Source organism: Mizuhopecten yessoensis, unplaced genomic scaffold, assembly GCF_002113885.1.
Source record: "Mizuhopecten yessoensis strain PY_sf001 unplaced genomic scaffold, ASM211388v2 scaffold11179, whole genome shotgun sequence".
Lineage (NCBI taxonomy): Eukaryota > Metazoa > Mollusca > Bivalvia > Pectinida > Pectinidae > Mizuhopecten > Mizuhopecten yessoensis.
In genome coordinates this window covers 1,176,031-1,192,750 of record NW_018408919.1, presented here as the reverse complement: position 1 = coordinate 1,192,750, position 16,720 = coordinate 1,176,031, and the positions used below count along the sequence as shown (strand labels likewise).

Here is a 16,720-nt window from a genome sequence, read left to right as displayed (position 1 = left end):
ACTGACCAAAAATAAATATGACACTTCCAAAAAACAAATTTTGGCACTTATTGATGGAACTGTCTTTCACTTGATATGTTTCTCAAAAGCTAAGAATTTCTCTGATAGTGATTTACATATTTAACAATCCATCTTTAAGATATCTAGAACAAACTGAATATCTCAGCAACGTCACCATCAACAAAACATTCTTTTTAAAACAAAAAATGGTTTTGCAATATTATATCTGTGGTTATAATCACACAATCATAATCATTTCTCTATAAAAGCATTGTACTTATGATAGTGTAATGCTAAAAACAAAACCATTTACGATAAATTTGTTTTAAAATGAAAAGATGTGGTATCTAAAATTCACTTTATTTTCACTGATATTAATTTTCGCAATTCCGTTTCAAACAACTTCAAATCTTCAAAAATCTGAAATATTATTTGAGCATTACTGTCCTGAATTTTTTTCAGTTCTGTAGAAAATGTTCAAAGAAAATACATGATTTAAGTGATTTTTAGATTCGGTCGAATTCCTACTCAGTTTTGAAAACATGATTTCCACCCTTTTATGAGTGTTAACAATACGATATGCATTATCTAAAACTTCTGCCATTCAGACACGACGAGGAACACCCTCGCCCACACACGTATCTTTTGAAAATACATATATGATAACTATCCTCACACCATATCGAGCAGCTAATTTGATATATCTGGAAATTTATGTTTTGTCAACCTATGTATTTTTTTCATATAGATTATTTCTTTTCTTCATAAAATGAATGTAAAACTGTTAAAATGTATATGATTGAAATCAGGTTATCCGGCTGACGGACTTTCCGACGACGCGCATTCTTCCGGATCATTTTCTTTGTGCATTATCTTATGATACCAGTATCATTATTCCTGCACATTTCGTCTTTCTAGACATTATGTTGAAGAATAAAATATCCAAAACAATACTACTGTATTACTTTTAACAATGTTAGAAGTTTTCAAAACCCTTCATTATTTGTCCTGGATTTTTTAAATGCATTTAAACTTCAATACTTGTAATCGTGGATTGTCCATGGAATAAACCTTGAATCATTGAATTTTAAACTAATTTAAGCGTGTACCATATGCATAGGTATATTTCTGTAGTTTCACATCAGTAGCACGGAGTATAACTTTAAAATAACACAGGCACAAACCAATTAGGATTCAGCTTTCAACCAATCACATTTCATCATTTCTAATCAACTATTATGCTGAGTCCATAAACGATGTCTACAAAATCTCCTCGAAAGCATAACCACCACTTCTTTTTGGCATTTAGAAGTCAAGAATAATTCACCACCTAACACAATTTACATCACAGTGTTCAAAAATTACTTTTCTTTATCGTAGCCTTGAGCGACCCCTTTTGCCATAACCGTCAGACCAGCTCCCATATATAGAACTGGCCATGTAACGTAGTCTACTTTATCGCCCGAGAGTGTGTAGGAAGAAAACAATTCTGTGTCGAACGGCGTTCCTCGCTCTACAAGCCATTCCATCTCTAGTGGTGGGTTCTGTAACCAAAGGATACGAAGGAGTTATACAGAATTTATTTCAAGCAAAATGATGTATGACGCTTAAATGATGCATTTATGAAAACATAAAAGCTATGCTGCAATCCAAAATGTTGAAGTTAGGTAAAGCCATCTACCATCAAATACATTTAAAATATTTTACAACAATTGCGAAAAATATTCTATTAAAACATATAATTCACTTAGGCCTGGATGGTAATGCGCAGGAGGTCTTGATATGGGAGGAAACCGGAATACCCGGAGAAAACCCATATGGTCGGACAGACTAGCCTATACCTTTGCACGTCCGATCGGGTAATCGAATCCCAGGCTGGCAACCTTATAAATAGTGTCTGTGTGATTGGTATAATATAAAGAAACACATTAGAAGAAAGGGTCGCTCTGGTCGAGTCGTTAGAAAGCAGCTAGTATTTTGTACCAGGGTGAAATTCTTACAACAATATGGTATCACTGAACTGCAAGCCAATCAAACCTCAACGGTTTTCACCAGTTAAGAACTCCTTACCTGTATAGCCATATACCAGCACAGCTCCGCACACTTGTGCACATAAGCAGGAATTTCTGGTTCTTCCGTCCGGACGCCGAGACGGGACCAACAAATCTAACAAGGACAGAACGCACGTATTAAGTAAATGATACCAACATGTCAGACTAAACTATTACCGTTGTCACTATTGAAAAGTATATTAAGGTTACTTTCAAAACAAGTATTCCATAAAAAAACACATATTGACGTGCATTTTACAGAATCTCAGAGTTGTTCGAAATAAGAATGTCTGAAGACGTAAAATTGAAAACACAAAAAGATGCAGGTGTCAAACTCTGAACCTTTACATTGCAAAGTCAACATTTTAATACTGTTGCCACTCAGGCATTTTAAAATCACAGCATCAAAACGCGGCTACAATTTATCGACCGAACAGCCAGTAGTCCTTTTGGTAGCCTCATCTTCTATAAAAACATTAAAAACTATTGAGTGTAACTTTTCTTTTATTACTGATACCCTTAAGATAAGAAACTTTACGGTTGCCAAAGCGGTGGGTTGTTAGTTTCAATTTTAAACCAATTCGTCTGCCTGTCTGCGCATAGCAGATGCGTCAGGTATACTATTGTCAAATGTTCTGTTATAAAATAAAAACAACTTTATTTAAAGTGGAGAACATGTAAAGTGTCGACCTCCATACTTTTAGTTTATTAACCTTGTTTCGGGGATGTTTGAAGATTTGTTCACTCGAGGCAGCACATAAGTGTCTCAAAGTCTCAGGAGAACAAATAATTGTTGTTCCAGTCACAATGACAAAGGACACCAACATTTTAGACAGTATAGTAGCAAGAATAATTGCACACAGAAAAAGATCATTCAAGGATACAGAAAAATCAAACTGCCTTCTTGACCTCCGACTTTTTAAAAGCTGAAAGTATCATTCACCGACATCAAAACTCAGACTGCGATGTCAACTATTTCTTGCTGTATGGATCTGCTGGTATCCGAACACCGGTAAGTCACCACGGGGGGTTTGAATAAGCTGATGATCGAACTTTTCATCATTATCAGCTTTAAATAAAGCACTATGTCAATAATGCTCATTCCATTTTAGATAATTTTGTTACACAGTCCTTCGACCATGATGAGAAAAAGTAAAAAAAGGATTTTGGCAAGCATATAATGACAAAAAAATGAAAAAGGGGAAACATACCTCTTTGACATGGGGAAGTGTATTTACTGCGGTTTTCTTCTGGAAGTCTCTAATAGCCACAGCTACTGATGTAGGAACAGCGGTCGACAGGGGCTACAACACAGTAGGTCGATGGATTCCATTTCGTGCACAGTGACGTTTGAGTTGTAGTGAACGATTTGATATTAAGTGTGCAATATGCCACCTTCTTTTATTCACACAAATAAGCCACACTTATAGATTGATAAATGTTATGCAAGTTACAACATTCTATCTAAAGAAAAGAGGTTTACTTTAAAACATGTTATTTTTTGCAGGGCATCCCATTGTGTGTCAAACACAATCTGTTCTTGAAATAAAGGTGTCTGGTCCCTGGAAACAAATGTCTGTATAATAGTGGTATAACCTTGATCACCCATTTATCATGTTATAATTGTATATTATGGTGGTCGGGTGGAGCACTAGATAACGCACTTGCCTTCCCCCAAGGCGGTCGGGGTTTTCTATCACAATAAGACCCTATCACGCTAACATACGGATAACTAGGGTGATTATTATAAGTTGAAAATGATGCCGCTTTTTTTTATAATTGTTGTAACAAATAAAGTTTAGATTTTTTAAAACGTTTAGGAAATAATGTTATTGTGTTATTGACTTGTAACAGTATCCATGGCTTTTGTCCATAGTAGAAGAAAAACGATAGAATACTGAATTGTAATCAAAACCAAAACTCAAAATTGACGAAAATAGTGCAAAAAATGAGCCTAACATGATTTACACCAAGATCTTTTAAAAAAAACAAGGGGAATAGGACCTTTTTTCATAAACATCGAATACAATTATTGAAATTTGAGACAGAGACTACTCGTTTAGCAATCAAGTATGAAGTAGATATTAACTCATTCACCCAGGAAATGTTATAATGAACTATCCCAACCTTTGAATTGGTGAAGTTCAAATGTGTCTTTAGGGGTGAATGAGTTAAGACTACGAACCAATATACTAACCTTACTGTCTAAGGACAAACAGCGTTTACACCACTCCCGCTGGTCCTCCGCCTTCTTCCGGCAGATCTCATAGCACGACTGCAACACAAAGCAGCCTTGAAAGCATTCATTTCAATTTCAAAGTTTGACATATTTAATTTATTCATGCACGATACTAATTCTAACAGTATTGGTATATTTTCCGTACATAAAACTTAAAAAAGAAAAAGAATAATTAAGAAAAGAAATTTATCAATAACAACATATTAAGGCAAAAATATTTTGATCATGGACATAAAAATAAGCAAAAGTGCTCTTTAAGATGTTTTAACATTAGTTAAGGATAAAAATAAACAAATACACCAGCCATGTAGGGTGGATATTTTTAACGTTTCTCTTTCAAAAGATATTGGGTTTCGTAAACAGATAAAACCCACTTCCCAAATTACCAATGCTCCTGCTGGTTCTGAAAAACAATAGATCTGCTGAACCGGACGTGTGTGTGTGTGTGTGTGGGGGGGGAGNAAAATGATTGTGTTGCCTCTTTTGCAACATTTGTGATTGTTATTTTTCCCTGTACTTCATTAAAACCGCTTTGGTCACTGGTGTCTTGGTTAGCACTACCTCACTTTTGGCCTTATTGTTCAACAATGGGTTCTGTCCCAATGCTAAGACATACCAAAGTCCTTATAACGTTCAGCATTTAGAGTAATCGCAACAAGTGCATGTAACCGTTTGAAATGCTGTGCTGGGCGTCTTATGCATGGTATTTCAGTAACGTATTATTCTAAAGACGACATCAGGTAAGCGCTATCGCAAGGAGGCAATTACATCAACATACATTGCATGCAGGACAACGCACGCATACATTACACACGTGAAGACACGTCATTTAACGACCTAAACTGTTATTAAGACGTTGAACCTAATAAAAACCAAACCAACACCAATTATTTATTTGTTTTGCTCGTCATCGTATATGTCTGACATAGGCCTACCGTTAGCCAGGCAAGAAGAGTGTCCGTGCACTCTCGCTCAGTCTCGTGAATCTTTATGAGACTCTCGAACGCCTCCATCCATTCGTGACTGTAGACATTGGTCAGCCGTTCGGCGATAGTCGTCGGCCTGTTCGGGTCGCTCGAGTCTGTGAGAGCGGGATTTCCTTCAATAAGACGGTTCTTTGCTACAACCCTTTATGAAAACAAAAAATGCGATCCATAAAATCCATGAAAGAATGATCAACCCATTCCGGGTCACATTTGCATGAAGGTTTATCAACTCATTTGTTTTAACTGTTTAAACCAAAAAGGTATAGGTATTCAGGGCCTGTAATCATGCAACAGTCGTTATCATGCTGAATTAACAAGCTTCAAGAAATTTGGTTTGCAGGACAAAAAAAATCTAGAAACACAGTCAAAAACTAAAATGTAGACATTCGAACGGTAATCGGCTTCAAGTCCCTCCAACGTTCCTCCAAATGATTAAATCTGAATAACTGATCACTGGAATAAGAATATGAGCTTCAGCACAGAGAGTATAGCTTCAGCACAGAGAGTATAGCTTCAGCACGAAAACGATTTCATATAGATCGGACACACATTTTAGTTATATAGCACCAACAATAACTTTAGTTAATTTCCTTCAAGATATGCATATTTTTTTCAATTATAAAAGTTAAGGAACTACAATGAGCTTCAAACGTTATTGTGTGTCTTGCATAATTTTATTGTATTAAATAATGATAAACAGAATGCGTTTTATTTTATTTCATTTTAAGCTGAAGTTATTTGTTTTATTTAGTTATTAATTTATTATTTCTTTTATATTTTGATAATTAACAGTTATATACAATGTACATTCATATCCTTTTGTTACATGTTTCGACATATCTTGTAAAACACTTACATTCGTTTGTTTTGTTTTGTGTGTGGGGTTTTTAAACAAAATGACCTTATGGTGCAATATGTTTTATTTGATTTGAGTCACTTTTTAAATCATTAAATTAGTTACATGTATAAACATGTCTAACATAAGGCACATCAAAATGTATTTTTTCTTTCTAATAAGTCTAAAAACGGCACATTCGAACTGTATGTGAGGCACGTGTTAGTGACTTGAAAGGCAAAAGGGATAACTCTCCCACATTAATAGTTGCGCATGGAAATCAATATTATGTAATATTTCAAAATTATCTTAGATTTATTACCTTTCAAATATATCACCACTAAATCAACCCAACTCCAATATTTCATTAATAAAGATAATTTACAACATGTCATGTGTTTAAACTCTTTATGAAATGAGGAAGATATCAAGGCACAGGTATCATGCATCATTAAATAAGTATACACATGATATGTCTCTTTAACGATAATGTTTAATGGAACGGTCTGAGACCCATTTTCTAGTACTATCTCATTGAGAGCGTAATACGGACTTTTAAGGATCACCGTACCTCTACCAAAAATTGCCATTTTCCCTGGCATAACCATAGCTTTGATAAACCATTTCTGAACGAAAAACCAAACATTGCGGGACTGGAATGAATGAATAAAGTAAGCCATATTCATGTGTATGCAAATAATTAAAAAGATATTTGGAACAATTACAATGATTGCAAAATTAAACTGCAATTATATTGAAGTTTTAATGAAAACCTGCGTGAGAATAGGGTGTTTTAAAAAAAAAAAATGAAATTAAAGTGGGGATGATACTGTATAACCGACAAATCATGGGACAGGAATCCTTAATATTTGTTTTATTAAGCGAATGTCTGGTGTAGACAAATAATAAATGTACCAGAAAATCAATGTTACCAAGTACCATTGAACTGGGCCCTATTTACGATAAAAAAAATGTGTATTATCACTGTTTATAGCTGAAGAACTAAAGATTGATATTTTTGTAACATGGCGTCCCACCGTCCTCGATACTCCAGGTGTTACGATCATTTCCACTCTCTGTACCAATGGAATATATCAAAGCAAATCGAAGGCACGTGACTAGCCTCAGGTAAGAAAAAAACAGTCCAATCGCTACATGGCCTTTGAAGATAACACAATAATCAATAGTCCATAGTCCATAGCAGTTTTCCTGCCAATCCCATTCTCGATACTTCAGGGGTTAAGCTCACTTTCGCTCACATATGTTACAGCATAACATAACCAATCGCTAAGGCCGATACCTGTCTTTGAAGATTACAGAGGAGCGACACCGACTTCAAAGCCAGTCAATTTTACCGTTACGCGACCGCGAGATTCTTTCAATGTACGTCTCATCCACAAGGTGGTGCACACTGAGCCTTCGATAGCGCTATGCCATAGGCCATGGTGCAGAAAGCGAAACTGGGCGTACCTCTAGAGTATCGAGGATGGGCGTCTCCCTAGACGCCTATCATCATATGACATTAGCTGTTGCGAGGAAGTTTAATCCAAAGCAAAGCATGCAATCATTTAGCAGAGATGCAGACGTTCTAAAAAACTATTTCTACAATATGTTCAATGCTATCAATATAAATATGCATTAGGCTTACAAAAATAAATATCTTGTGAAGTGATGAAAATTTAACCATTCCAGGAGGCTTATTTTCAGAAATGTTTCGAGTCAGCATTATTTCCGTTTTTTTTTTATTTATTTTAAATCAGTCTTGTATGTTCAAATCTTCTTTTCCAGTCTTTCTTATTTTCTATGCTTACTAAGTTAGTCTTACCTTTGAGCATAAGGTCTAATCAAAATGGTTAAGAATGTAGATCTGAGAATAAACGCCATACCTGTTCATGTGCTCGTTTTTCTCTGCATACATTTGTTTCAACTGTTTGCGTAGTTCCGCTTTCTCCCCTCTCAGTACATTCACCTGCTTTCTCAACTCCGTCACTACATCCGGGTGAATACGGGGTGTTCTGGGGAAAAATAAATTGTTATTTATAGAACGGCACATTTCCGTTAATTCGAATAATTCAGTTTGCGACAATTTTAAAGCATGTTTTCAGATATAGATAAAGTAAAATGTCTCCTTTCTGGAATTTTCAGCGACTTGGGTTTTATTTTGGAACTCTCCTATCAAACTACTCACTGAGTGCTCATCTTGACGTCATCGATTGTCTTGTCCAGCTGACGTTGAAGATCGGCGTTTTCTCTTGTTAGTCTGGCAATGGTATGTTTGGCGTCTTTACCTTCTCTCTCTTGAGTTTCACACCTGAAAAATACCTTGACTTATTGAGATAATTACACCAAAACTTGCGTCGGTATTACATAATCTTGAAAATGTACCTAAACAAAACGCAAAAATGTACCTAAACAAAACGCAAAAATGTACCAATCAAATGTTCCAGCTTTGTTATAACCATCAGTGTATCGAAAATTCCCCTGTGTAACAATTGTTACATTAAAAGTCGCAATCGGAAACCTTATTGAAACACAAGAAAATGTGTTGAGCTGGCACAGGGACGAATTGTTATAACTAAATAGAGTTGTCGCCCTTACTTGGATTGTAGGTCCTTGTATATATTGTAAGCGGTCTCGGCTGAGGTGGAGTCCACGGGACCTCGTCTTGGTGTCCCGGGCATGGCAAATGGATGTTCCCTGTCAGCTGAGCCCTTAATTGGGGGAAAAGGTATTAAAAAGTTATTTTACTTTAAGAACGTACACGTACATTTGTAATGTAATTTTGAAACATATCGAATCTTTTGTTACCCCAGGTTCAGTAGAGATATGATAACATCGATGAACAGATATTCTATTAAGAAGGAAGGGAGAACTGTTTATAACTGTCCAATACATATAAACTCTTTTATCACGAAAATTAATCATTGACCTCTACAGCATCGTGTCAAAAGTATTCATGATTTGCCCAAATTCGTTGTAAATCTCCTGCAGTAGACCTTTTTTCATTGGATTTATTTTGGACTAATTCTAGCGCTATATGCACTACACATCCCTGATGCACGTTTATGTTTTGCTGGTTTTTGAAGTATGACAAGTTGTGCAGGTGAAATCAAATTTACTACGCCATATTGTTCTTTTTTCCTTTTCAAGTAATGGAAGTGAAAATGTATTTCTGTGAATATCTCACCAATTTTTTGTAAATCATTCCGCGGGAAATTTAACAATATTGTCTGATATAACATCAATTAGTTTTCTGTCAGCGTGTCCAATTACATTTCAGTGTCGTGATACATGTATTTCGCTCCAGGAAAATTCAACGAAGAAGATAAAGATGGATGAAATACAGTACAAATCCAGGTAAAGCGAGAATACTACTGGTATTTCCATTTACATGTATTATGTTGGCATATATATGACATTTCGTCTTTTCGCTTTGTAACCCGCGAAAAAAACGACAAGCGACAAAACGAAATAACAGAATAACGAAAACCCGTCAAGGCAAAATAACGAAAATGACGCCAAACCGAAGTAAAATAACGCCGAAGCGTAGAAATAAAATGGTGTCTTTTCTCTCTCCTTTTGGTGCTATTTCGTTATTGAGCTTTGGCGTTATTTCGTCTTTTAGTCTTTTGGCTTTGGTGGGTTTTTGTCTTTTCGTTATTTCATTTTGTTGCTTGGCATCTTTTCGCTGGCGACAAAACGAAAAGACGAACTGTCATATACAAGCCACCACATTATAAGGTTTGGTCAGTAGCACTGGCCGTATCATAATCCAGTTTTCCATTACACAAATTTAATCAATGCCTAAATCAATAAAAAAAATCTATTTTAATTGAAAGTTATCGAAGCGTAAAGAAACGCTCCATGGTAACGAGTGTATTTGTTTCGCACCACTATTTAACAACATAATCGCGTATAAATGTCGCCAGGTCGATCCCACCTCCGTCCTTTTTTCCGGTTCCGAATATTAAACATCAATAAAGTATTATTACATTATCGATTCTGTACTTGATGTGGGATCATTAATGCATAAATGCAAACGCTGGATCTGTTATTTGAAAAAGCACAGAAGATTCGTTTTTACTAGTCTGCAGGGTTTATGACTTCAGTTTGCGAGGTACTATGAAGAGAACCTATACAGGTTGAAATAATCTAACAGAAACTTGTACAGATTAGACTTGATAAAAAACAGTGAGATTTGATCAAAATAAGCATATAAACTAGTGAACATTTTCACTGCAATGTGCGCATGCTCAGATGAACATTTCCGGTTATTTGCGAGTCAAGATTCGGTAAAGCTACAATTAATCCCCTGCAAACAAGTATTAAACTAAAACTAAAACGAATTTCTTAAGTCCCAGAATACTGTCAATTAATATTATTAACAATTATTTCCGTCGTTACAGTCTGGATGGATCCAAATCAGCAAACAAAACGTTTATGACCTTTGTAAGGAAATACAATCGATTGAAACATGAGATCTGTGTTGTCGTCGGTATTTCTTGAAGTTACGCTGTTAGATGTATATTTGAGATTGTTGAACTCAAACCCACTTGGAGGGAGGGGTCTTCTCTACGAGATGCAATGACGTCACCAGTAACGATTATATACAGTCGACCGTTACCCATGTACAGTCCCTCTCTTTGCAGGTTCAGGAAAAAATAGGTCAGGGCCCGTATTCATGAAACCGTTCCTACGGTCAAGCATGGGTTCTGTGCGCAAATCGACTGTATAGTAACTTGCTTCAATAATGTCAAACGATCAAAAAACTCAAATGTACATAGTTAAAATTGTGTTCGGCTCTCTTCAATGTTTTTCCAAACCATTGACAAAATAAGCATGAGACCAGTTTCATGAATACGGGCGTTGGTGTATGTGTACTGCACGTTATCGGAAGAGGCGACTAATGTGGGGTCCCTGCAGAGCCGGGGGTCTTTTTGTGTCTACTGCTTAGCTGACAAAACTGACCTGCAGCCTCATTTTCAATACTTTGGATATATATTTCTTCTATTCTTACTTATCTAGTCTTTGTTTTCGGCTGGTGTCTCCCTCGGCACTCTTCTTCATACAGGAATGACCTTATTATATAGCTGTTGCGACGTAAACACAATAAATCAAATATTCAGCCTCATTTGCTCGATTCTAAGTACCAATCTATGTACCCAACTTCAGGTAAGATGGATTGATTTGGTTTATTTTTACTTTGCTTAACGTCCTATTAACAGCTAATGTCCATTAAGGACGCACAAACATGTTTGTAATATATGCGTGCATGTGTGTATGTCTACTTGAGGCGGTATGCTATTGTATTTGCCTCCCTAGATAGCGCTGGTTGTGATACCGTCATTACAATGCTACTTCACCGACGCCATGCCGAAGGCACCCAGCACAGTAATCTACCCGGTCACATGTTGCAATTAACCTCGAAACACATTGCTTTCCTCACTTGGGCAAACGTTCAACACTGAGGCCAAAAGTGAGGTATTATTATTTAGCGAAATTGATTAATGTGACGGCATTATACTGGGTAAGTTGCACTAAGGTCAAGGTCATTAGTATGCAGCTTCCTGTCGCTACTGTTCTTTTGACAGCCAATGTCATTTAAGGACGTGCGCTGCTTCTGTAGTTACACTTCCTAATCTTAGATTTAATTATACTGACCAGTTTTTTGTCCATGCCGGCGCGAACTGACCGGAGCATGGTCTCATATTTTGTCTGGATGGTGCCGTCTGTGGCACTGCGCCATGGATACTGACGTAACAAATCTTCGGTCTCCTTGTGAATTTTGTCAAGGTCATACTTCAAACGCTCCAGCCGCCCCTTCAGTACTTGTCTGCTGGCTGCCATCTTTGAACCTGCGAAGAAGATTCAATTGTGAATATTTAGTCTAGTGAATATATTCTGGATATTATTTCCTATTGATTGGTCGGGTTTCTTTTACCCGAGACCAATCGAGTTTAAGCATTCTCGATACTCTCTCCACCTCTGGAATATATAGCAAAATCGAAGGCTGAGTGAGCGCCACCTTTTGTTTGAGACAAGAAAACTATTTCGATTCTTTCATGTACACCAAAAACTCTCTCGGTCGCGTAACTGTAAATTGACTGTCTTTGAAGTTGGGTGTCGCTCCTCTGTAATCGTCAAAGGACAGGCATCAGTCTAGCAATTTGTCGGGATTCTTTTACCTGAGACCAATCAAATAGCTAGCTGCGTGCCTTCAATTTTGCTATGTCAAATCTCAGGGGTGCAGAGAGCGAATCCTGTAGTATCGATGATGTGGTCTAGGAAGATTGAAGATAAGAAAGTAAAGTGAACGAGAGAAAGAGGGGGGGGGGGGGGGGGGTCTGGTTTGTTTGCATTTTTAGCTGTTCATCATCACAATAACATCATTTACGATAATTAATGGTGACATATCAATGCGGTCAATTAAAAAAGTAGGCTAGTTTAGAAAATATGCATACCGTTTTACATGGGTCTCTTGGGCATCCCAACCTTTCCCCCAGAACACACAGCAAGAATGGCGTTTTACTGGTCAGTATGAACAAATAGTTCACGGAAACGAGGGTATATTTCCCGGTAAAAACAAACATACTTTGGCAGGACATGATTTTTCTAAAAGACAGTGGTAGTCGAATTACCGGTTTTATCAACACGTATCTAAGTTATGACGTGTACTTGTTAATCATATGATTAATTATTACATTTATTTACTAAGACAAACTAATCTTGTTCCGGATAATTGTTTTGTATAAGTTCTTTTATTAGTGCTTCCTTTGAAATCCTGATCAGCTGTTTCGTCTTAGGTCTTTTATTAGTGTGTTTTTTAACTCCGGATCAGCGGGTTCGTCTTGGGTCCTTTATTAGTGTGTTCCTGAATCCGGATCAGCGGTTTCGACTTACATTTTGTAGTTCCTACATTAGTGTTTCCTTGAATTCCGGATACGTTTACAATAGAGAAAGTTATAGAATAAAGATGACTGAGTACGTGACGTTATATTAACTTGTTGTGTTATATATACACGAGAAGACGACGATTGAAAGAGTCTATCTTACATGTATGTACATGTAGGCATGTGGGATATGGATATTCTACCCGAGTGTGTAAAATTTGGGTCAGAACAGTTTGTTTGTTTGTTTGTTTGTTTGTTTGATTTTGTTTAACGTCCTATTAACAGCTAAGGTCATTTAAGGACGTCCTCCCCTGGGTGCAAGATGCATGCGTGTAGTGTATGTGTGTGTATTTTGGGAGGCTGCGATATGTTCGTGTTTGTCTCCTTGTGATAGCGCGAAACTGATGCCGACTTTATAGTGCTACCTCACTGACACATTCTGCCGAAGACACCCAGCAGGACGCCCCACCCGGTCACATTATACTGACAACGGGCGAACCAGTCGTCCCACTCTTAATTTGCTGAGCGTTAAGCAGGAGTATAAACTACCATTTTTAAAGACTTTGGTATGTCTCGGCCAGGGGACAGAACCCAAAGCCTTCCTCACAGTCAGAACAGAGGCTTTACCCGAGGTTCTCATATCAAAATCTACAACCGAAGGTAGAAATGATTGACTCATTTTCTCCCACCTCTTCACCGAAATTTGGTCAAACTGGACAAAGACAATGTAAACTAAATAAAACAAAATGTTTAGATACTTTCTTATACTCAAACTAAGGTCATATTTGGAAAGATCAGAAAGAGGTATGATATACCGTAGGTATCCCTCAAATGAAACGATCTACGCAAGATCTTCATGGCAAACATTTATGTACAACAATTCGTGTGTGTTCTTGAGGTGGTCTCGCTTGTCGGCAAAATTGTTACAGTCAGTCAAACGACGTTTTGACGTGTTTTCAATTGTGACGTCATGATAGAACGCCGTTAAATGATTGCAACATTATATTAGCACAGGTTAATTAGTACACATATGTGCGATTAATAGATTCTCTTACCCTGGACATGTGTATCCCCACCCCCTTACCCTGGACATGTGTATCCCCACCCCCTTACCCTGGACATGTTNTCCTCTCTTACCCTGGACATGTGTACTCACCCACCCACTCTTACCCTGGACATATGTATCCACACCTCCCCTCAACGTTAAGAATGCATCCATGTCACTTCAAAAATGCGATTAGCTTGTGTCAATATCGCATTTTCTATTTAATAAGGACATCAGGAGGAGAGAAAAAGAATCATTCACCCCCTTCAGGTGAGATAGGTAATGTCAATCCTTTGAGAAAGATTCCCCTATTCCACCCCCAAGGGGATGAATGTTTATGGTGATCTGTCAACCTCTTAAGGTAAGATAGAGGAATATCAACCCGAGAGGGAAGATCTCAAGAATCTTTCCCCGAGGGTTGAGATTCCCCATCTCACCCTTCCAAATGGTATCAAGGGGTTGAATGATTATTTTTCTCACATCCTTTTGATCCTCTCATATACATAATACAATGTTGCTGTTACAGTCTCAATACTCAGTTGACATTAATGCATTGTTTTCGTGACAACATTAATGCATTGTTTACGTGACGTCTTACAATTGTTTTGAATGGAAAATCACATCGGTTTATTTTCAAAATCAAAGTCTACATTAAACATCAACGAGCATATATCACACACAAAAAATAAAAAATAAAAAATAAATGTAAATATTTACAATTTAGTTATAATGAGGTCATCAATGCCGCACGCGACTCCCATATGAAGTTTGCCAAGAATCCGATCTTATTTTTGCCAAGTGTGATCCCAATATATAATTCTTTGGCCCACACAACCTACGGACTTGTCTGTGTTATATGGCACGTGAACCAATAAACTGCATATAATGTAGATACATATCACAGTCTTATTCAAATTCGTCGAATTAAATACGATATAAAACTAGGCTAATCGACTGTGTTGGAATAAAACGACGTTTTTTTGCCGATAAAAAATCAAATTTATATACATTTCTAGTGTTTATTGAAAACGTGTTTTCTTCCATTGCCTAAAAATCGCAATAAATCTTGGGTGTGATCTTTCACAAACTGAAAAATATATCAAGATTAGAATACAAAACCTGGGTTATTATTTCACATAACACTTAAAAAAAGTCTAGACTTTAGTTTTTTAATCAATGAACATGAAAGCCATACTCATAAGACTTACTTGTAGCCGGAGAGCAGTTTATTAGTCGGTGTTCGTGTAATGTATCCGAGCGGAGTCCGGCGAGATAGATATAACGCTTGAATCAATTGGGTTTAAATTACACCGTTAACGTCCTATCGACTGTTAATGACATTTGGTGGTATATAAAAACACCTTTCCCCTTGATGTACTATTTTGTACTGTTAGTCCAAATTAAAGTCAATTGATCCGACTGGTACCGGTCGCTCTATTTCACGAGTGGTACTGTACGGCTACGTAAATACGGAATAACCGGTCCGGTTTATCAATTATTCTGCCCCTTTCAGCTGTTTCACAACTGACTAAACCCAAAAACAATAAAGCGCTTTAAAAACATTCTAGCAGTTCACAACTGATTCATTATTCATATATGCATTGTTCCACAAATACCGTTCAATACAAAAATTAGCTTTAGCTCTGTGTTCAAGTTACGTCCGTTTAAATACATTTGTATAACAGTTTGGGTATATGTCTAGAGCCGTATAGACTTAACAATTATTTACAAGAATTAAATATAAAGATTTTAGCTTACCTTGATGTAGATAATGCAAAAGTCACAACTCAAGTCCGTAAAGTAGTCTTCCTCGACAAACCGCCATGTATAAATTAATTAGCTTGTTTCCCTTCAACACGTGCAGTAGTGACGTTTTATGTATGCTTTTTTCACAGCACTAACGTCAATAGATCTTTGTTCACGTTTGGTTCAAAAGAAAATATCCTTTGTTTTATGTAGCGTAAATACACATCTATATTGGTGTCATTCAAAAAGAAATAGTTGTTTTAAATTCTTGATATGACAAAATATATTTATCCGTCAAAGGTGCACTTTACCTTGCCCATGAATGGGCTGGCGATGGCACTCTGGGTAACCCGATCGCCGGTGGCGTTGACGAATAAAAATTAAACACCACGTGATCAATCAACCGGAACCGTCAAATATAAACCGGATCCGATAAAATCTCAACCTTTGTTTTTTTATTCTTGCCAATACACAGATATCTTATCGAGCGGAACACTAATTATTTTTAATCAAGCTTTTGAATGTGTATGTATTGATCCAATTAATGTTCGTTTGTTGTAAGGCAGAAACAACACATATTTGTACGTAATCAAACCATTTTGTTTCATACACGGCGCACGGTATCGAGTCACGCCTATCAATTTTAACCCTTTATGACGGCTTTATTTATAGACATGAAAGGTTGCCTTTACCCAAACAAGTGTAACATTATGTTAAGATAATAGGTTGTGTCACACAGGTAAAGTAACCGTACATGATAAACGACATAAGATATTAATCATGCGAAAATATTTACAAGTCAGTCGTTAGCACGATATCACAGACCGATCTAGACCAGCATTTGAGAGAGAGTTATTCCCCTTTGTACGTAGCTCTCCTCGTTTTCGAAACTCAAAATACTAAATTTGAAATAAATAGATAAATATAA

At 36.8% G+C, this 16,720-nt stretch overlaps 1 protein-coding gene across 2 annotated transcripts; it reads right to left on the bottom strand.

The window, feature by feature from the left end:
- Positions 1–641: 641 nt before the first annotated feature.
- On the bottom strand, positions 642–16,095 carry LOC110440377. Of its 2 annotated transcripts, none has more exons than XM_021483424.1 (10): positions 15,805–16,095; positions 11,773–11,966; positions 8,710–8,822; positions 8,300–8,422; positions 7,998–8,126; positions 5,226–5,418; positions 4,249–4,326; positions 3,263–3,355; positions 2,071–2,166; positions 642–1,544 (listed from the first exon to the last, which is right to left on the bottom strand). In XM_021483424.1, exons 2-10 carry the CDS (start codon positions 11,956–11,958, stop codon positions 1,362–1,364), a joined length of 1,194 nt encoding a protein of 397 aa, XP_021339099.1. In that variant the 5' UTR covers positions 11,959–11,966; positions 15,805–16,095; the 3' UTR covers positions 642–1,361. The 2 variants fall into 2 exon arrangements, with proteins under 2 accessions (XP_021339099.1, XP_021339100.1); XM_021483425.1 differs by lacking the exon at positions 15,805–16,095 and adding an exon at positions 15,255–15,475.
- Positions 16,096–16,720: the final 625 nt, after the last annotated feature.